The 23777-nt window shown below is 35.1% G+C and overlaps 1 protein-coding gene across 9 annotated transcripts in view; it reads right to left on the minus strand.

Moving 5' to 3' along the window:
* RIMS2 (regulating synaptic membrane exocytosis 2) overlaps positions 1-23777 on the minus strand; it is a 587388-nt gene that overhangs the window by 67655 nt on the left and 495956 nt on the right. For all 9 annotated transcript variants that reach the window (XM_082600831.1, XM_082600834.1, XM_082600833.1 and 6 more), the window contains one exon: positions 19611-19852. In XM_082600831.1, coding sequence (XP_082456957.1) covers positions 19611-19852 — 242 coding nt within the window. The remainder of the gene's footprint in view (positions 1-19610; positions 19853-23777) is intronic.

The raw sequence follows: 23777 nt of genomic DNA on the forward strand, positions 1-23777 counted from the left end.
ACATAGCTACGGACTTTATGCCTTTCCCAAGATAGAGAGGAATATGCAGCTTGGCTCAGTTCTTTTTCCTCTTTAGAGGAAAGAAGAGTGAAAGAAGAGAACATACATTCGTGACTGGTCACCTCTAGAAACTGTGCCACAACCTGGATCTATAGAGATTACTGGGTCTGCTCAGTGATGCTTCAGATGTTGGTACTTCTGCAAGCTTTATGGAAAGAACTCCTCCAAGGTGTGAAAGCCATACATGACTAATGATGGTACACTTTTCTCTACTTGTTCTTTGTCCTTGTATCTCTGTTCTTCAAAATCCATATTGAGAAAGAGTAAGTTTATTGCACCTAGGAGGGATTTAACTTCCAATAATGTGAATAGGGAAGTCTCTGTGCTTGTTAGTGCAACTTAAAAGTTCCTGAAAAGTCGTTATGCTAAAACCATAATATTTTAGCAGGTAACACATCACTTGGCTTAACAAAAATGGCAGCTCTTCAAAGGTGGACTTGGGTATGGAAAAGAAAGATTATATAATCATCATAGGGGTGATTTTGGAGATACAGGGAGACTCTTTGCCTCTCCAAACTTTCCTCTCCATTTGTTGATGCCTGAAATCTCAATAATACAGCTTCACTATTTTGGTTTAAGACTTTCCAATTCTGAATATACAAATACTTGCAGAGGGCTTTTAAGCATTCCCAACTATTATTCTATATCCTAATGGGAATGAGTAGTCAATTATTTCCTGAAAAAAGAAAAAGGTGAAAGAGTCTGGAAATATTTAAGGGGGATCAGCTATAGAAAGGAAGGGAGTCCATTCAAAGAGAACAGAAAGTAGAGACCATCAGAGAAAATTCTCCTGCTTCACAATTTTGAATAGGACTTGCTCAAGGCATTGTTCCTCTCCTTCCCCCACTATCCCCACCATCATTCTTTCTATTGCTTCTTTAAGTTTCCTCATATAAAAATGAAAGGTAGGGATTATAATCCCCACTTTGAAGAGCAAATATGGAGATCAAAAGAGTTAATAAGTTAGAATATAGCTGGAGCTCCAGTAAATGTCCATTACTCTCTTTCTGTGGCTCTTGGCTGTTTCATTTGGCTCAAGAGGAAAAGCATTTCCTCAATGAATTTGACAGTAAATAAACAGATATCAAGAAGATGATATATTAACATTATTCCTAAACTTTTTTTTTTAGCCCTATGTGCCTTTTTAAGTTCAAATTTTTTCAACTTGCCATTTAACCTTCATCCCCAAGAAAAGATTTCAGGAACCTATTAACAACTATCACAAGGCCCTGCTTTAAATTTCACTTATTTGATTCCTTTTTGTCAAACATTTTTAGTAATGGCTAAAATGTTCCCTTTGATGTTACCCATTATCTGTAACAGATAATGCATAACTTAAGAGTCCTAGAATCAGATTCAATTACAAAAAGTCACAAAAGCTACAGCAGTAAATATTTTAAGAAAGCAATAGCCTATACTTTTTTCTTCTGTATAAAACAGACTTTTGTTTCATAACAATATAGAAGCTCATGACTAAATTCATAGTAAAACACACTGACTATTACTTCAGTAACATAATCTGATGTTTATTAAAATAAATAGCATTCAACGTTAACCTACAATTATCCACAAAGAACAGAACTTGCTAAACTACACACATCTGGAAGAAGCATGGCTTAACTGTTATGATCGTGTCATTTTTCTCAAAGACTGCCAAAATCCAGAGATAAAAATTCTAGGTTACAGGGTAAGAAACAAGGATCTTCCAATAGCATTCTGGACAAAGTGGAGAAATGATAAGGAACACGGCAAATAATTTTTTCTTTTAACGTGTATTGAGTTTGTTATACTTGTTTTACAATCTTAAATGCTTATGCTATATTAATCCGAAAAACAAAATGAGAAGATCAAAAGTGAGAGGAAGCATTGTTCAGTGAACCAAAGGCAGAGGTGGTAAGCAGGACAGCTGTTGTTTTATGCAGAGCGTATGACAAATGTGCTAGATGGCAAATGTATGGACAGTGATAAAATTTCGAGGTTATTTTAGTGGAAAACCCCACTCTCTCACAGCAAGGGAGCAACACTTCTTGACTGGATACTTCTGGAGTGATCAGCTTTGCCAGGGTAGAGAACTCCTTTTGGAGTTTGAAAGAACTAAAAATTAAGCAGGAGATAGAAAGCTGGCTGGATTAAGTGACATTTAAAGTCTTTTTATATTTGAGATTTTTAAATTATCCAATAAAAATGTTTGGGAGTCTCTTTCTACACTTAGTCATTTCCTCTCTTATCTTCAATTAATCCCTTCCCTGTAAGTGCAATCATAAAAAGATTTTTCTCATCTTGGAGGATAAAATCATGTTTGGATCCCCACCTGCAACAAACTAGACAAGGGCTTGGCCAACTTACCCTGTAAAGAGCCATATGATAAATACTACAGGCTTTTTGGATCACATTATTTTCTCTGGCAACCACTCAGCTGAGCTGCTATAGCACAAAAGTAACCATGGACAACATGTAAATAAATGAACTTGGTTGTGTTCCAATAAAACTTTATCAAATGAAAAAATTATTTATCGAGAAAAAAAGCAGCATGGCCAAATTTGACCTTTGATCCATAGGTTGCCAGCGCCTGAACTAGAGCTTCTCTATAGCAGGAGCCTCCAGATTCTACCACCCATTTCCTCCTTAAAGCCCTGATGATCTGGCTTTCTTCCATCTTAAAAGCTAATATTTATTCAGGATTAAATTACGTAATGCATTAAAGATAATTAATAGATAATGCATTGAAGACAGCATATATGAAATTCTTAGCACAGTGCCTGGCAAATAGTAGGTACTAATACAGATTTATATTCATCAAAGTAACCTCAATGGTTCTCATTGCCTATCTCAATAAATAGCAAAACAACTGTCTACCCAGTTGCTCAAGCCAGACTTTCAGAAATCGGCTTTGATTCCTCTCACTGCCTCACCTCTAACTACCATCTACTCCTATTAATTCTCTCTAATCACGCCCATTCACATCCTCCCTCCCCCCATTATTACCTGGTGGTCCAGGCCATTACCTCCCTTGAAAAATCACTGCAAAGCTCTCCAGCAGCTTCTCCCTACCTCTAGTTTCCCTTTAGCAAAACTGTCAATAGTTTTAGGTTAAAATTCAATTTCCTGAACATGACTTTTAAGATATTCCATGATCTGTCCTCTGCCCAACTCTCCATCCTCACATCTCAACCCTATCTCTTGTACTCTATGCTTTGGGCACCCTGAACATAGTTTAGTTCCTTGAGCATGCCATACTCCCCTCTGAACACCCTTACAGATTATATTGTGTGGCTCTTCCAAATATTAAAAGGGCTCCAACTGCTTAGAAAAAAGTTTGAAAACCAACACTTGAGTCAAATTAGATCACTGATATTTCTCTGATGCATACTCTATGTTTTCCTATGCTTATACTACTAAAGTTTTCTATGCTTGACATGCACTCCTATATCATTTCATTAATCTTAAAATTCTGGCTACTTAATCTTCAAATTCTAGCTCAAATCGTAAACCTCCCAAGAAGTCATCCAAAATTTAATTCCAGTAAGAAGTGATCTTTCTGAAATCTTACAGTATTTTCTACTACTGAAATGCTATCTAACACATCTTCCCTAATAGATTTTAAGCTTTTTGAAGATGTGTCTGTGATTTGTATAATTTTTGTATAATTTGTATAATTTTTTAGTAGTCTATAGTACCTGCACAGCACTCTTACTTTATTAGAAACACAGTGAATCATATTGACTGAATATTTTAAATGTGTAATACTTTTAAAAAGTCAAAGTTCAGTGCTAGTTTAATAGTCTATTTAAAATTTTAAGCAATAGTTAAATGCAATGGAATTTTAACTGACCTTAGTATATTAAAATGTCTCATTGGAAACAAAATGAAACTAAATGGGGACTCTTACAAGAACAAAAATCAAATTACACCAAGAATAGATAAAGAATTATCAACCATAAAAGACCAAAAAGTTAAAGCAGATTAAAACTAAATGAACTCATACAGTTCTCTTATTCAAAATGAAGCAAAGAGGGCTTCCCTGGTGGCGCAGTGGTTGAGCGTCCACCTGCCGATGCAGGGGATACGGGTTCGTGCCCCAGTTCGGGAAGATCCCACATGCCGCGGAGCGGCTAGGCCCGTGAGCCATGGCCGCTGAGCCTGTGCGTCCAGAGCCTGTGCTCCACAACGGGAGAGGCCACAACAGTGAGAGGTCCACGTACCACCAAAAAAAAAAAAAAGAAGCAAAGAGCCATCATAAGATTTTACTGACACACAAATATTCCATGAAAAAATCAGTATGTTTATATAACATTTGTATAATATTTTCCAGTTCAAGTTTCTACTCATTAAGATAAATGCAGAATAAATACACATCCAGGGAATACTGAATATGATTGAAAGGATTAAAAAGAGGAATAGTCCATTATGCAGTCAGTGAGGAAATTTTATTGAAGTTGAGATTATGTAACTCAGAATAAGGAGGCTAATTCATATCTAAATATGTGAAATATTATTCAACTATACAGAGAATGTGAACCACTTGGTCTTCATCACTTAAAATATAAAACAAAAAACGATTTGATTGTAAGATGGATTAAATTCTAGCACATGATTCAAAGAGAGGACCCTAAGTAGGCTTAAAATTGTGCATGTGCTGTATGATTTGGAAGAAGAAATATTATACTTCCTTGAGGAAGGAAATAAACTTCAGTTTTCCATTTCAGTTGGAAATAAGAAATGGACTTTCAAACATAGAGTTATAGGTATTTAGTTATATGGTATGCCATATCTCTCATTGTTCAGTACATTTACTATTTTGTTTCTAAAACACAGGTATTTTCATTTGTGCAAAATAATTTTTAATGTCCTTATTTTGGGGGGAAAACTTTCAAAATGAAAGAAGTCAAATGAATACAGATTCTTAAATAGCATTTGTATTTTTTAAAGGAATCTATTTTAATGTATTGAAGTAGAACTAACAAATCGTCGTTTCCTGAAAGATAATTTTACAACTGACTGGTTAAGAGAAGAATTCAGCCTGGTTGAGAGGAAGTAAGAAACCTCTGGTCGCACATCTTCCCTTTGACACAGATAGCTCTAATTCAGGATAAATTAGCTCTGGCAGAGGAAGGAGGAAGACACAAGCGGAGGCTGGTGGCCATTGTTCTCCTACATTTTGCTACTATCTTTCCCTTAGAAAGGAGGGTTTGGATGAAAGGTGCTGAAGTAGAAATGACTCAGTTATGAGCACGTCCCACTGCAGGTTCTCTGTGGTTTTCTGCAATTATTTCCCTGCCTCTACACACTTCTATTTTTTCTTACTTCTGCATTCCATGCTGCCTCACCATCAATTGCCTCATCAGTATATTCCCCCACATCATCTCATACTTCACTATTAGCTATTGTCCCAATCTCATTTTGTAAGCCATCATGAAGCTTCAAGTATAAAGCAATGGATTCCTCACATACTAGAACAAAATAAAAACCCAAACCCAAACCAAACCAAACCATTCTTTGGACTAAAAGGTAGAGAAATTACATTCTCATGTCAGTACCAAACTTTAATGTGTAAGAGAATTATACTGGATCCACTTTCTCACTGTTTCAACCAAGCATATATCTAGGTTAAACTAGTATCTATTGCCTCTCTCCCTCAGAATATACATAGTATACAAATGCAGATCCTATACAGTTGAATTTAAATCCCTTTTCAAAAGGTCATTTGGCTTTCAACTGTTTTTAACAGAAACACACACAGATGCCACAGGGAGATTATTTGTGGACCATATTCATAAATGTGGAGATTGCTGAATAAACCATACATAAAGACAGAAGGGCACTGTACATATGTGTATATCATTCAATAGGCATTTGTTGAAACCCGACTATGTGCAAGAGCCGGGGTGGATGTAAAGATGAGCCAGATTAAGTTAGCATCTCCTGTGATATGCTTTCATGCTACGTGGTACATTTCCATCAAGGCAAACTTTGTAATTTTGACTAATTATTACTTTATTTATTTGTTAAGGCCTGTCTTTCCCACTGGAACATAAATACCATATGAAGAGGATCCCACTTAATATATACCATGGTGTCTGCCACAGAGTAGAATTTCAATAAATATTTATTAAATAACAATATGGGGACTTCCCTGGTGGCCAAGTGGTTAAGAGTCCACCTGCCAACCTGTGAAGTGGACACAGGTTCGAGCCCTGGTCTGGAAAGATCCCACATGCCGCGGAGCAACTAAGCCCATGCACCACAACTACTGAGCCGGCGCTCTAGAGCCTGCCAGCCACAGTTACTGAGCCTGTGTGCCATGGCTACTGAAGCCCACATGCCTAGAGCCCATGCTCCTCAACAAAGAGAAGCCACCACAATGAGAAGCCCGCACACCACAACGAAGAGTAGTCCCTGCTCGCCGCAACTAGAGAAAGCCCACACGCAGCTACAAAGACCTAATACAACCAAAAATAAATAAATAAATAAATAAAATTTAAAAAGCAATATGTTAAGATGTTATAAGGTAGTGAATAGGAATGTCAGTTTTTTAAAAAAGTCATACAATAAAAAGGTAGAAGGATTTGTCTACTTAGAGCAGCATCAGAGAGGAAAGATAGATTCTGTCTTAGTGTTTTTCATTCTATAAAGTCTGTGATACCAAAGAGGTTTCAAAGCCCAAGGGGACAATGAGCCAACACTCCTACCTTCTTCCATATGTTGAAAAAACAAGTTATGATTATTCCTAGTAGAATTTTACACTGCTTAGCTAGGGCTTTATTACATTTCCAACAAATACCTGCAACTGTCTCTTTGGAAGTCTTCCTAGTGGGTAACAGAAAAAGGACCCATCAAATAAAAAGCATCTAGTAGCTCCATATACCTATTCAGAGTATATGGGAATTTCATTAAAAATGGCCTTTAACTTAAAATTGGGTTTTTATACTCTGTTTATACTCTGTGCTCAAAAACCTTAAAGCACTTAATTTTAATAAAATTAAAAGACTTCTTTTCTTTAATATGTGCTGCTTAGCTTACAATTAAACTCATTATGGTTTAGTTATTTATTGGGCCTTTACTGATAACTAGGATGTACAATCTAATCCTCTGGCTATTTACGTCTTAAAATTATGTCCAATTACATTAAATAAAACCAACATTAAATTAAAAGTATTTCCCTGAGAAACTTTTATTTTGAAGAGAACATTTTTTTCCTCTTAATGATATGAAAAGAACTAATTATTAAAACATTCTGTTAGCAGCAGTGGGGTCACATAGAGCATCAGTTTTGAGTTTATCTGTCCATACAAATTCTAAGTCTCAGTTTTCTAATATGTGAAATGAGGATGATAAATTATATATCTCAGTTTGTGAAAATTCAAATGAACAAACTCATGCTATTGCTAATTATGTCTTTTTAATGATTACAAGTTATTTTCTTAATTTTATATTCGAAAAAAAGCTTATATCTTAATAACTGGTATGTGTTCTTTGGTCAGATAGTGTAAATTGTGAAAGTTAACTTTTATTTCCATTTTGCATTGACTCCCAGGAAGCATACAGGATGTAAATAATAAATTAAAAAATATATCTACAATATTTCTTGAATCTCCCCACTTTTCCATCTCTATCCACTATCATCATTTGTGATAGGCAGAATTGTCCCTAAAGATGTCCATGCACTATTCTCTGGAATCTATAAATATGTTACATTATATTGCAAAAGGCACTTTGCAGATGTAATTAAGGTTAAGAAGCTTAAAACAGAGAGATATCCTGGATCATCTGAGTGGGCCCAATCTAATTACATGAGCCCTTAAAAGCAGAGAGCTTCCTCTGTCTGGAGAGATGCAGCAGAATGGGTACTCAGAGAGACTAGAAGCACAAGAAAGATTCAATGTGACATTGTCGGCTTGAAGATGAAGGGGGTCATGTGTCAAAGAAAATGGAAACCTTAGTCCTATGAAGGAAAGGAACAGAATTCTGCCAACAACCTGAATGAACTCAGAGAAAGAGTCTTCTCTTGAGCCTTCAAATAAAAGCCCAATACTGATGACACCTTGATTTTGGTCTTGTAAGACACAGAGAAGAGAAACCAGCCAAGATCACCTAGACTTCGGACAGAGTGGTAGATTTCCACTGTTTTAGGTAACTAAATTTGTTTTTGGTAATTTCTTACGGCAGCAACAGAAAACTAATACAACATTGATTAGGCCTGCATCATCTCTGCTCTAAACTAAAAAAACTGTCTCTTATTTTTGATCTCAAGTCTTTAATGACAAAATCTTTCCAGCTCTGATTGTCATGACCCTGCTCCAAATACTGCAATAGCTCCCTACTGCCAACTCTATGGTTTGAACTATTTGGCCTGACATTAAGTTTTTTGTAATCTTGCCCCAACCTATATTGCTCGTATCATCTCCCACTAAGTGTCAACTACTCTTTGCTCTGCTCATACAAAAACTGCATTTCCATGTCTCTGGGTCTAATATTGCCCATGTCTGAAATATCCATGCCTATTCCCAGCATCTTCACAAGTTTAAACAACATTTAAAATTCAAGGCTCAGATCAACTGTTACTTTGGCATCAGTGTTGAAAGTAATCATTCCCACTGCTACACTAATGATAATATAATAATAATAATATTAACATTAACAGCTAAACTGTAAATAATATTAACAGTTGCAGCCACCATTTATTGAGAACTTGTTGGACAATGTTTTACGTGCTTTCATAAGTCTGCATAACAACCTCATGAGGTAGGAAGACAGATTCCATTATTTATACAGCTGAGAATGGAGGTTTAGAGAGGGTAAGTAACATGCCCATGTAGCAGAGATGGGATCTAGTATCTAAAACTCTAAAGTCTCTTTTCTCCATTCTGTTACACTCCCTTATAGAATATTCTTTATACCTCTTGCTTGTCCTCATCATGTTCCAACTTGCTTTATATTTACTCAGGCCTACAACTCATTTCCTCTAGTAGATTTTAAGATTGAGTATAACAGCTATGAGAGAGTTGGGACTCCATTTTGTTAAGTTTTGTCTTCCATAGCACCCACTAAGATGCCTTCCTTGCAAAGAGTGATAAAAATGTTTACTTAATGAGATGAATAAATGCATGGTAATGTCTGTGCTTTAGGGAAATTATTAAAATACCGTAAGAATTCATTAGCAAATTTTTAATAATTTAAGAATGTAATATTTAGGCTTGAGAAGGGATAATGAAAGATAATTTGTAGATGTAAGTGGATACTTCCTTAACAATATCTTTCAAGAGCTCTGTTATTCTTTCCATAAAAAATAATAACAAAACACTAGAATATGAGATGAGAAATAAGAAATATTTGATATATTTATATAATCATTTATAGCTTTTAAAACTTCAATGTAGCAGTTTAACATCTGGAGGAATATAGTTTTAAATTTTCTTGTCTATAACAAAGATGCACTGAATTGTTCATTCATTCATTCAAAAACATATTGAGTATTTAGTAGATATCAACTATCATCTTAGGTACCATAGATATAAAAATGAATGAGATATAGTTCTTTCCATCAAGGATTTGAAGTCCAATGGAATTCAGACAAATTCAAATAAGTTATATATAAAATGTTATTAATACACAGATGACCCTTAAGAATCTAAAAAACAGGCTTATATTTTTTTGCCATTGAAAATATTTTTCAACTCAACAACAACAAAAAAATAAACAGTCCAATTAGAAATTGGGTTTCTATACACTAATAATGAACTATCCGGAAGGAAAAACTAAGAAAGCAATCCCATTTACAATTGCATCAAAAAGAATAAATTACCTAGGAATAAATTTAACAAAAGAGGTTAAAGGCCTGTGCATTGAAAACTATTAGACATTGGTGAAAGAAACTGAGGAAGACACAAATAGATGGAAAGATATTCTGTGCTCATTGATTGGAAGAATTAATATTGTTAAGATGTCCATACTACCCAAAGCAATCTACAGATTCAATGCAATCTCTATCAAAATTCCAATGGCATTTTTCACAGAAACAGAATAAACAATCCTAAAATTTGTATGGAACCACAAAAGGCCCTTCAAATAGCCAAAGCAAACTTGAGAAAGAAGAACAAAGTTGGAGGCATCACACTCTCTGACTTCAAATTATATTACAAAGCAATAGTAATCAAAATAGTATAATACTGGCATAAAGACAGACACATTGATCAATGGCACAGAATAGAGAGCCAAGGAACAAACCCATGCATTTTTGTCAATTAATTTACAACAAAGGAGCCAAGAATATACAATGGGTAAAGGACAGTCTCCTCAATAAATAGTGTTGGGAAAACTGGACAGCCACATGCAAAAGAACGAAACTGACCACTATCTTACACCATACACAAAAATTAACTCAAAATGGATTAAAGACTTGAAGCTAAGACTTGAAACCATAAAACTCTTAGAAGAAAACATAGTAAACCCCTTGACATCCATATTGGCAATGATTTTTTGAATTTGACACCAAAAACAAAGGCAATAAAAGCAAAAATAAACAAGTGGGACTACATAAAACTAAAAAGCTTCTGCACAGCAGAGGAACCCTCAACAAAATGAAAAAGCAACCTACTGAATGGGAGAAAATATTTGCAAATAATATATCTGATAAGGGGTTAATATCCAAAATACATAAAGAACTCAGAGAACTAGTAGTAAAAAACCCAAATAATTCAATTTAAAAACGGGTAAAGGGGGCCTCCCTGGTGGCGCAGTGGTTGAGAGTCCGCCTGCCGATGCAGGGGATACGGGTTCGTGCCCCGGTCTGGGAGGATCCCATATGCCGCGGAGCGGCTGGGCCCGTGAGCCATGGCCGCTGGGCCTGCGCATCCGGAGCCTGTGCTCCGCAACGGGAGAGGCCACAACAGTGAGAGGCCCGCATACCGCAAAAAGAAAAAAAAAAACGGGTAAAGGGTCCGAATAGACATTTTTTCAAAAGCACATACAGATGGGCAACAGGTACATTAAAACATGCTCAACATCACTAATTATCAGGGAAATGCAAATCAAACCCACAATGAGAATATCACCTCACACCTGGTAGAATGGCTATTATCAAAAAGACAAGAAATAACAAGTGTTGGTGAGGATGTGGAGGAAAGGAAACCTTTGTACACTGTTGGTGGGAATGTAAATTGGTGCAGCACCTAAAGAAAACAGTATGGAGGTTGCTCAAAAAATTAAAAAGTAGAGCTACCGTATAATCCAGCAATTCTACCTCTGGGTATTTATCTGAAGGAAATGAAAACCCTAACTTGAAAAGATATTTGTACTCCATGTTCACTGCAACATTATTTATAATAGCCAAGTTAGGGAAACAACCTAAGTATCAACTGATGGATGAATGGATAAAGAAAATATGATATACACACATGCACACACACTACTCAACCATAGAAAAGAATGAAATCTTGTCATCTGTGAGAACATGGATGGACCTTCAGGCTTATGCCAAGTAAAATAAGTCAGACAGAGAAAGACAAATATCATTCTGCTTGATATATATATGGAATCTTAAAAAAACCCAAAGAGCGCTAAGCTCATAGATACAGGGAACAGATTGGTGGTTGCTAGAGGCCAGGTGGGGGTATTGGTAAAATGGGTGAAGGGAGTCAAAAGGTACAAACTCCAAGTTGTAAAATAAACAAGTCATGGGGATGTAATGTACAGCATGGTGACTAATAAAAATGTTGTAATAATAATGTATTGCATATTTGAAAATTATTAAGAGATTAGATCTTAAAAGTTCTCATCCCCCCCAAAAAATTCTGTAACTATATAAGGTGATAGGTGTTAACTAGACTTATTGTAGTGATCATCTCACAACATATACAAATACTGAATCATCATGTTGTGCACCTGAAACTAATATAATGTTGTATGTCAGTTATACCTCAATTAAAAAAAAAAGAAAATGGGCAAAGGACTCAAATATACATTTCTACAAAGAAGATACACAAACAGCCAATAAGCTCATGAAAAGATGCTCAGTATCACTAACCATTAGGGAAATACAAATCTGAACTACAATGAAGACCACCTCCATTTCAGTAAAAAGAAAATTATAAATTATGTATTTACTTTTAGAAAACATAAAATACATACAAATATTTTAAAAGATTAAAATGCAATAAATATTTGCAAATCATTATTTCAAATGGTAAAATAAGACTTTATGCTCTCAAGAAAAATGTTTGAAGTAATGTACATTATAGTTTTTAAAAATATTGGTTTGCTTACAAAACTGCTTCCTCTTTTTCCTGAGCACTCCCTAGACTACATTTCCCAACCTCCCATTTTCTAGCATCAGCCTTGTGACTGAGTTGTAGCCAATGAAATAAAAGCAGAAGTGACTTCATTATTTCCAAATCTTGCCCATAAAAACTTCCCATGTGCTGGCTGAATACAGAGGGCCCCAAGGCCCTAGAAGACGGTATAGCCACGAGATGAAAAGAGCCTCAAACTCTGAATGACCATAGGGCAGGCCACCGGCCCACTGGGAATAACTGCATTGGACTGATATTTGCTCAGCGAATGAACTTCTTTTGTACTAAATTTTCAAGGTTTATATTTTATTGCAGCTGGTATTATCTTAGCTACTAAATAGAGCAACTCGAAGGTGTGCTTCCAAATTCAGTTTTCTCATACTTAGTTTTAATAATGTCATAGTTGAAAAAGAAACTTCATAACAAAACACCATAGATCATATAAAGTATAAATGTAGAGTAAAGTTCATTGTTAATAATAGTGGATATAAATCTGTATTTTATTAATTTTCCTGAGAACTTAGGAATTTTTAGTGACTTCTTGTCAGATCTTAGGGTGTCACTTTGTTTATTTAATCAGTGGCTAATGAAAAGCCTGACTAGGAGTAGAAGTTTCAGGACTACCTTTTTTGTGTAGTTGCAGTATTAGTATCACACTTAATCCAGTTTCATTGCAGGAATCTCTGTAAGCCTCTTGCCCATTTTCTTGTGGTTAAGGAAACTAACATCTCCAGAAAGGCATGCAACACCTGACTGACATCCAGACCAACTGAGAAAACTAGGGTGAAGCCATATGTTAAATACGGTAGTGCTTAATTTCTTTTTTGTCTTTTAGATTAAAAGGAAAAATAAGTTCTACCATTTTTGTTCCATCCTCCAGAGAACCTCATCATGAACCCCAAAGGAGTACATGGGCCTTTCATCGGAGATCACTATATTTGATACTATACCAGACACTGAGAAGGATGTACAAAATAAGAAAAAAGTCTAGCCAAGAGATAGACAAATACATAAATGATTACAGTTATTAAGTATTATAATTAGAGGAAATATAAAGTACTGGGTGAGCTTAGAAATTACTACAAGATGAAAAGAGCAGAGATTTCTGAGTGGCCACAGGTTATAACAGCTGATTTCTACTTAAGCTCTGGATCCGAAGCTCTCTCACCTACTCAGTTGTTCCCACAAGTATCCCCTCTCATTAAAAAACCAAAACTCTTCTTTGATCTATTTCTTCCAAGCTATAGTCCTATTTTTTTATTTCCCTTTTTATCAAAAATCCTAGAAATTGTTTTTATTTGCACACAGTAGTCACTAATCATATGTGCCTACTTAAAATTATATAAATTAAAAATGTAAAAAAATTTAAAATTCAGTTACTCAGTCACACAAGCCACATTTCAAGTGCTCAATAGCCACATGTTGGTTGTATGGTAGCCACATGTTGTCTACCGTACTGTATTGGATAATGCAGATATAGAACAATGCCAACACTGCTAAAGGTTCTATTGGACAGTGCTGGTCTAGACTATAACAGAATAATTAAGAATGAAGTCTCCAGGTCTATACTGCCTGGATTTAAATCCCAACTTCGACCCTTAACTAGTTAAGTAAACTTGGGGAAGTTACTCCCCTTCTGCCTACTTTGATTCCCTCATCTATAAAATGAGGGTAATAGTAATTAATTCTTTTTTTTTTTTTTTTTTTTTTTTTTTGTGGTATGTGGGCCTCTCACTGTTGTGGCCTCTTCCATCGCGGAGCACAGGCTCCGGATGCACAGGCTCAGCAGCCATGGCTCACGGGCCCAGCTGCTCCACGGCATGTGGGATCCTCCCGGACCGGGGCACAAACCCGTGTCCCCTGCATCGGCAGGCAGACTCTCAACCACTGCGCCACCAGGGAAGCCCTAATTAATTCTTGCTCCATAACATTGTAAGATTTAAATGATTTACATGTAAAGTGCTTAAAACAGTGCCTAGCACATGAAAGTGCTCAGTAAGTATTAGGTGTTCTAATTTTTATTCTCGAAATTATTCTCATGGACTCTACTTCACCTCCCATTTTTGTTAACCTGCTCCAATCAGGCTTTGTCCACCATTGCAAGGTTTGTCAAGGTTTACCAAATTCCTCCATCTTGTGAAATCCAATGGTCAAGTCCCAATCTTCATCTTATTTGAACTACCAGAAGCACTTGACAGAGATGATCAGCTTTCTTAAAATATTTTCTTCCTTTGGTTTCCAAGATACCATATTCTTCTTTTTCATTTTCTTTAATGGCTGCTCTCTCTTAAGTTTCCTTTAATGGATTCTCTTCCTGATATCTAAATGTTGGCATATACCAGGGCTCTGTCTTTAGTTTTCTTCTTGATTCAAGTTACACAAAGTAATATTATCTAGTGCCATGGCTTTAAATATTACCTGCTGATTACTCCCAAATTACATGCTTAGCCTTGACTTACTATGGATGCATATCCAACTAACCATATAATGACTGTACTTAGATGTCTCATGGGCATCTCAAAATCGACATGTCTAAAATAGAATTCCTGATTCCCCATGAAGCTGAATTTGCTATTGATAGCTTACATCTATAAAATGATTTTTGAATTCTGAAAGCATTTTCTTATACATTTAAAGTATTATCTTTATAAAAACTCTGTTAGGACAGCAGGTGTTAAACCCAACTGTCAGATGAACATTCTATGACTCAGATATGTTGGGCAGGTTTTCTTAAGTGGCCATATTTGATATCTTATATAACCCAGAGTAAGCAATAGCATCCAATTCTCCTTATTCACCCTATGTGCTTTCTACAAGGCTGTGATGTTTAGCAAGATATACTTAAGCTTTAAAAATGGTGAGTTTCCACTTAACAGTCAAAGAAGGATACAAAATAGCCTGGGAAAAGAAGGGAGATATGACTTAGCTACTATGTGTATTAACCAACATATCTTTATAAGTGGTTTCCCCTTCACCAATTATTGTTTATGTATGATTACTGATCCTACATAATCATACACAATCATAATCCAGAATAATTTTGGCATTCTTTAGAAAGATATCATTTTGCTGAGTTTTCTACTCTTCAGAAGTCAAGTAAGCAGTCTTTATCTGGTCTTGAAATCCACACTGGTAAAATGATATTTACTTTTACAATGATGAGTATCATTTTAAGAAGTTGAAGATATTATGGTATATCATTAATTAAATGATAACTATAAATTAATTACATGCAGATCTCCATGCAAAGGCCAGAAAAATCAAAACAAAGGATCTATTGTAAGATCCAACATCATAAATCCATTCATTGTTTTAGATAATGTTATCATATGACCAAAGAATTTAGGTATTAAATTGGAAATTTCAGTTTTAAACACTGCTAGAGCTTGTTACTGCATTTTTAAGAAAACATAAAAACCTTACTTGAGACATATACACAGAAATACAGAATTTAGAAACCCACTGAAAGTTTGGAGTCCAGTAATTACAAAACAATCTCTGTTGGCTATTGTACAGTTAATCTCTGGCTTTAAAATGAGAGATATTCTGAATTCTATTGTCAATGTAGGTCGAAGCTATACGGTGTGTATGTAGGAATGCAACTGCACATTTTAAGAATGATCAAAAATTTAACAATTATAATGTTACTGAATATAAATGTAGACAACAACAAAAAGGAACACGTTATTTTCTGCTATGCTATATACATAAGAAGGGGCTATATGGTATAACAAAGAACTAAACTACATTTCTTAAATCTACTAACATCACAGTGTTTTTGACAATAAAAATCAAATCAGTGTATGGTCAACAGATCTCTATTTTTAAATAAAAATATTGTCAAAGAAAGATATATGGGATATTAATGCCAAAACTATGAAGACATGAAATTGATCATTGAGAAATATTGACCACCTTCTTCAAACGTTCTATACTCTTAGCTTCTGTGACACTACTCTCTCATAGTGTTTGTCCTTTCTTCATGATAATTTCTTCTTGGTCTTCATTGGCTCCTGTTCCTCTGTCCAATTCTAAAAGGTTAATCTTCCACAGAGTACTGCCTTCACCTACTGCTCTTTTATCTGTAGTGTTCTTCTTGGACAGTCTCACTCTTGTTCATGGTTTCAAGCAACCTCTAAACGTTATAACTCCCAGATTTATGTCTCTGGTTCTGACACGAGCTTTAGAAGAGTTTATTTAAATATGTTCTAGACATTTCTACTTGGATGCTCCATCGATATCTCAGATTCAAAGTGTCCTAATTTGACACCTCTCCTTCTCCCAACCTACTCCTCCTTTTATACTTCCAATATCCATTAATAGCACCACAACCATCCATCCAGGGATGCAAGCCAGAAATATGGGGATTACCTTAAAATCCTCTCTCTTTCACCTCCCCACATCCGACCCATCAATAAATCGGGTGACTGACTACTCATTTTGCTTGTTAACAATCCCCTGAATTTATCAACCCCTCTCTATCTTTATTATAACTGACAACTCACTTAGTTCAGGATCTTATCTCTTATCTGAAATATTGTACTACTCTGCTAATTCATCCTAAAATCCTCTTTACCAGATGCTGACTTAGGTTTACTTCTTTATTGCAGCTCCACTAGATATAAGCTCCAAGAGAAGGATCTCGTCCTGTCCATGTTTTCTTTAGAATACAGCATATGGTAGATGCTCAAAAAATATGTTAGATAAGTAATGGCAGCCTGAATGGCCTACAAAATATATATTATGCAAATCTAACCATATCAATTCTCTACTGAAAACCCTTTAAAACTTCCTATCACCTACAAATTAATATGATCTATAAGACTTTCCATGACCTATCGACCTTGCCTCTAGCCACATTCAGTCCAAAATTTTTTGTTAAAATCACACCTATTTCCTATCATTCCCATATATGTAATACTTCCATTACTTTGTCATTATGGTCTCTATCTGGAACACCTTTCTAATTGTCCTTTACCTGGTTATCAATCACTCTTTTTTCAGGCCTTGGATCAGGCAACATCTCCTCCAGGTATTCACTCCTGGAATTCTAGGTTGGTTCAAACAATCCTCCTCTGAGCACTCAGCACACTTTCTATGTAATTCTAGTTTTACCACTGACGTAGGATCTTGAAGCAATCTGTTTAAGTATCTATCTTCTACTAGAGTATAAGCAACTCAGGTTATAAATGATTTCTTATTCATCTGTGTTCTCCATGTGCCTGGCACATAGTAAGTGCTCAAACCCCTGAATGAATAGAATTATTTATTTCATTTAACACCACATATTCTGAAACTAATATAATTTTGTAAATCAACTATACATCAGTAAAAATCTATTGAAGAAATAATTTATAGATTGACTCTTGTCCTCTTTAGTTGGCCTCATCATCCCTTAACCATATACTCTTTGCTCTATAGAAGACTTACTTGCATTGCTCTGAAGAAGACATTTATTTCTACCTCTGCATGCTTACCCTTTCTTGTGTTTGGAATACTTGTTTCTTTTTATGCATCAGATGAACTTCTGCTCATCTTTCTTTTTTTTAGTTTTTTTAAAAAATAATTTTGAATCACTATGTTGTACATCTGTACACCACATATTCTCTAACTTGTAGTCTTATCAGTGTCTATTTTAGGATCTTCATTTTTTAGATTAATAGACTATTTTTTAGAGCAGTTTTGGCTTTACAAATGTTTGTAAGTTTTAAAGAGAAAAATGCAATAAATAAAATTCTAACTGCGAGAGGAAAAAAAACCTCTCAATTTCAAAAGGCCAACATCTATCATTTTAGCACAACACAGTTAATTATGTATAAATGTTAGCAATTTTAAAAATCCTTTAAATATGATCTCTATGTCCATAAATTAAATTTCTAATTCTATATTAAAATGCAAAGTAACATTTTTTTTTTTTTTTTTTTTTTTTTCTTTTTGCGGTATGCGGGCCTCTCACTGTTGTGGCCTCTCCCGTTGCGGAGCACAGGCTCCGGACGCGCAGGCCCAGCGGCCATGGCTCACGGGCCCAGCCGCTCCGCGGCATATGGGATCCTCCCAGACCGGGGCACGAACCCGTATCCCCTGCATCGGCAGGCGGACTCTCAACCACTGCGCCACCAGGGAGGCCCCAAAGTAACATTTTAAAACACCAAGTGAAAAATTACTCTAACATAATCACATTAAATATAGTAAGTTACAACCAGGATATAAGGAATGCCATCAAATAATTATCTCAAAATAATACTATTATATAAAGATCAAATTCCAGAATCACTGTTACAGTTTGTAAAACCAAGGTTAGCCGGGTCCAGGAATTAACATATCCTTAAATTCTTTTGTGCTGTAGATTTATGCCCTGGCTTCTCTGTACCAGAACCCTAGTATTCAGACATAAATGAGATTTAATCCATTTGCTTATAATTTATTTGCTGTAAAAGAAACACCGTATTATATGCTTTTGTTTGTGTGTTAAGTAGAAGATATGCTATTATTTCCAAGATATCAGGGACTTAATGCTTAATTATCAAAACCCATTTGAAAAAAGGCATTGCTTTGACTCACAAATTTCTTAATTACTAACAGTGGGTTTTCTGAGTAGGAGTGTGGTATCTAATTTATTTTTGCAGATGTGATTACACGAGACTGAATTTTAAAGTAGCAAAGCTTTGAGTATCTTCCCTGTCAGCAGAAAATTCCTCCATCCCTGCTGCTGGAGAATATTGCTGCTTGAAGTGTTAACAGGGAAATAAAAACTGCAGTGAGAAAATTGATACAACTGGTAAATGCTGCTTACAAACTGAAAAAGAAGTTAGGTTGTCAGCAATAAATGAAGTATATTATTCACACAAAATATGTGGTGTCACCTTCATCACGGTAACTTGCTGGGAGCGGAAATTAACTTGGCTGGTTCCAACTTGAGGAACCTAAAGAAAAGTAAATATCTCACAGATCAGAGTACCTTTACAAAGGACCAGCAACTGACAATCAGGAGGACCACAGCTTAACTTCTCTCTGAGGACAAAAGACGTTAAGTGCATTTCAAGAACAGTAACCAAGGTTCACTGAGAAGCAGGTTCACTGATCACTGAAAAATCAAGTCATTGTTATATTTTCGGAAAAGTTAACTAGTTTAAAATATGCCCCTTTACTTCTGGAACATGTCATCATCTACACATTACTGAGACAGAATAAGAGAAAAGAATATGTATTTTAATTAATTACAACTCAGTTAGGAAGTGAAAAGAGTAACATAAAAATGCCTACCCGTTTGGCTGAGCTGAGAAGCACTGCGGCTTTTCCGGGAGAGACCAACAATAGCTACCATTTTGGCCCCAATGCTAGAGCGCCGCTTTTTGCTGCTGGTGCCCAAGGCGCCCACTGCAGTGTCAGACTGGCTGCCATCATTCTTCTCCAGCGAGCACATGTCTCCGCTGATGCTGCTGCTTTTAGTCATGTTCTTCCCTGAGATGCCCATTTGTCTGCTTTGCATTTTGGATGTAAAGACACTGTAGGCCGATGAATCATTAAAAGTGAGGACAAGAGTAAAAAGGAAAAGACAGAAAAGGTATTTTAGATGAAATATCTGGAGTATAATTCAATTATATCATTAGTGGGACATATTTTTAGGACTCAAAAATTTTCAAATACCATGGTCTTGAATGGGTTTTACTATTCAGGGCCAACCTTAACGTAACTATCCAAAATCAGACATGATTTCCTTTCTGCTTTCAAAGAAGGCACTGGTTTGCACGGCCACAGGAAAAAAATATTTGCGAAAAATCAGTGGGCTCATTTAAGAGAATATGCTGTCCTGCAAGTGCAATAAACTTTGAGGCAGTCTTATAACATATGAAAGAAGTTTCCAAAGCATTCTTCTCGAATTTGCTTTACTATCACTTTCAAAGAGAAATTCGATGAGTGGGGAAATTTTACAAAAAATGGCAAGAATTACAGCATCTATTGCTAAGAGTGGCTCTTTAAGTTTCTCATTTTATTAATGAGATTTTTCTAATAGTTGTTAAATTTTCTAACAGGGATTGATGTTTTCATTAGTTTTGAATTAAAAATAATTTATTTCACTTTACACTTTCATATATTGATATGTTTATATTCCAAAAATGAAGAAAAGATTTTCCTCTTGCATTCATTTGAAAGAAAGAAACATTCAGTTTTCTAGACAATATGGTCAGAAGGCAATAATTTTTAAAACATTTTAAAATTTTTTAAATATTTTTTCCCCTCTATCCTAGAGTAAAACCTACTGAAAGGTTAGGACCAGGGATCAAACCTGGGCCCCCGGCAGTGGAAGCATGGAGTCCTAACCACTGGACCACCAGGGAATTCCCAACACATTACCTTTATTAAAATATGTTCGTTTCCTCCAAGTATTTAAGAGGGAAAAGACTCAGTATGAAATTTTTTAAAAAGACAGTAAATTGTACTATTCACATTACTTCACATTAGTTTTAAGAAGAAATGAGGCATAAATAAACAAGAGAGAAAGAGAGGAGACAGTGTATAACACTTCTACAATGCCCCAAATCAATCATTTCCAAGCTTGTTTAATTTTGCTATTCTTCAATAAGCAACTATAGAGTAAAGTAGAAAGAGTTTTGGAGGCAACAGATGGGGGCTTAAAACCCAGATTTGCTGCTACTTAACTGACTTCCTTTAGAAACATTAATTGCTCTACTTGACCCTCAGGTTCCTCATTTATAAGAGAATATCTTATTGTACTTTCTTATATTAAAGAATAGAGATAATATATCTAAAGTAAAAATTCAGTAAATAAAAATTAATATTAGGGAATATAGACAATGGATAAAATAAGGTTAAAGCCCTTCAACATGTATTATATATATGTAAATACTTAACAGCATCAATAGAAGTGATATTTATAATTATAAATTTTAAAACTTCTGAGATTCAAACGTCTAAACTGGTTTTTCATATAGCCAGCACTATGTAATGGAGAGTGGACTATACTGGGAGCCAGGAAATCTGGGTTTGATCTTTGGCTTTACTGACTGATCTTGGGAGAGTTGTTTCCCTTTCTGGAACTTAACTTTCTCATTTAATAAATGAGAAAACCTAAGTAAAGCACTAAGAAGAATGGGAAACACATAAGAGCTCCCGAAATTACTCTCTTCCTCCTTCTCCTTATTATTATCACCACCACCAGCACCATCATCATCCATTAAGCATCCATTAAACATGCTGAACTGGAATATCTATAAGGTCCACTTTAACTACGAAACACTTTGCTCCCCAAGTATCTCTTGTTTCATGGATTCTGGGCAAATGAACATAAAAATGCAACGTATGACTTTTATGGTATGCTATCGTCAGAAAAGGCATGGCATAGTCTAGGAAAGTCAAAGTTTAGTTGAGACTAAGACTTTCAAAATAATATGTTCCATAGTCACAATAACTAGTACTCCTGTTATGTAGGAATTTTTACCCCAAACATGCTTTTCTAAAAGAACCTCCTAATCTACTACCTACCAAAGAAGTCAAAGATAGACTCTCAAAATATTGTACCTTGTGATTTTTGCATTTTAATTCTCATGGTTGGATATAAGGCATAAAGAACTTGTCCAAAATTAAGCAGGATATAATAAAATACTAACTGAACGGATAAATCAGATTACAGATAAGTATTTTAATGACCATTTGGTTTTAAAGAAGTATACTTCTCTTCAACCTAACAACTTTGATAATGCATTATCTACAAAAAGCGTTACTAAAAGTTTTGTAAAATGGTTCTACTTCTCATCTCCTTGAAACTTAGAGATCAACAGGGATGAGTTTATGAGTAGTTGCTCTCCAGTGCTGTGTTTTGAAGAGAGGGAGACTGAGGCTAGGGTATCACTACTGGTTTCCTTTACTTTCCTCACTTGGACATCACCTAAAACTATAAGCAAACAATACTGCAAGCAAACAAGCTATCAACCAACATTTTAAAAGTTTTGTGACTCTTTATTTAAGGACTACTTTGTAGTAAAGAATCTGTAAACATGGGCGATCATTTGGAATGCTTAGTGTGGTTAAGAAAGCACAGACCCATTTGTTACATTATCAATTACTTTAAAAGAAAATTTTGTAAGGGTCTGGTAATATGGTAACTTTCCAATACTGCTGGTGGTAGTACCAATGACAGATTTCTGAAGGGCAATATGGCAATATATATCAAAAGCATTTAAAAAACATGCCTACCCTTTAACCTATCAATACTACTTTTAGGACTTATCCTAAGGGAAAACAGCAATGTTCATAGATTTAGCAAGAATGATATTTACTGCAGAATTTATTATAATAGTAAAACACATACACACACATGGTAAAACCCCATAAATGTCCAACAGTAGAGGGCATTTAAATAAGTTATGTTCATCAATAAAATAGAATGTACCTTTGAAAATGCTGTTGTAAATAAATATTGATTGACATAAAATATGTTCTTGATATGGGAGAAAGGGTAAGAGGAAGCAGGTATCTACAACTTAGCTTTGGCTGGCACACATACCAAATAGGAATTTACCCTACTACTAGGGGACACAGGTAAATTCAAATCCCAGAGTGACACACTGTCACAAACAAACAAACGAAAAGAAATTCATATAAAAAGAAATGAACATCTCTTGATAAACTGGGTAGTTCAGGAAACCTGGATTCATAGATGATCTACTAGTTATCTGCACAAGAGGGGAATTAAGGGAATATAAAGAAAAATAAAATATGTTCAGGATGTTTATGTTCTTTGGGAAAAAAAAGTGTCATAGCAAGAAATCTAAAGGATGTACTGTGAACAGCATGCTAAAAGTAAATAATTTTTATTTTCTCTGGTTGGTAGTCATGCTTTTTAAAAATGTCCTTTTTTTTCTATTTTGTTTTTTCCAAAATGAACATAAAAGGTATTGGTAACAAGAAAAAAATTAAACAATCAGACAAATGAAAAGAGCAATCAAGGACAAAAACAGGCCAAATAATTCAATTTGCATAGTTCATTCCATGGGCTAAAGGTGTACCATGGCTTTCAAGCTAATTCTAAGAGATTACTACACAATAATACTGGGCATTGATATAGGATGCTCAATTCCAGAAAGAAACACAGTGTTTCCACATTTCTAAATACTGTTTTATGCATGTTTTCTAATTTTTGGCATTAGAAAAATAATGAAGAACTTTATATATTTAGTATTCTTGAAATGTGTAAAATTGCCAATACAAGTGATTTATTTTATGACATGATTGTAGTTGTTGAAAGTTGTATCCCAAAAGATTTTTTAAAGGGCAAATCTAGTATCACCTATCATTGGGAGAAAGGTAATGAAAGGCAGGTAAAATATTTGTAAATATTCTCCAAAGACTTAAATAGCATATTTACGGGATTATAGGAGCTATGTGATTAAACTAAATGAAGTTTATAGG

This window comes from Mesoplodon mirus (genome assembly GCF_964341445.2).
Source record: "Mesoplodon mirus genome assembly, chromosome: 16".
NCBI lineage: Eukaryota > Metazoa > Chordata > Mammalia > Artiodactyla > Ziphiidae > Mesoplodon > Mesoplodon mirus.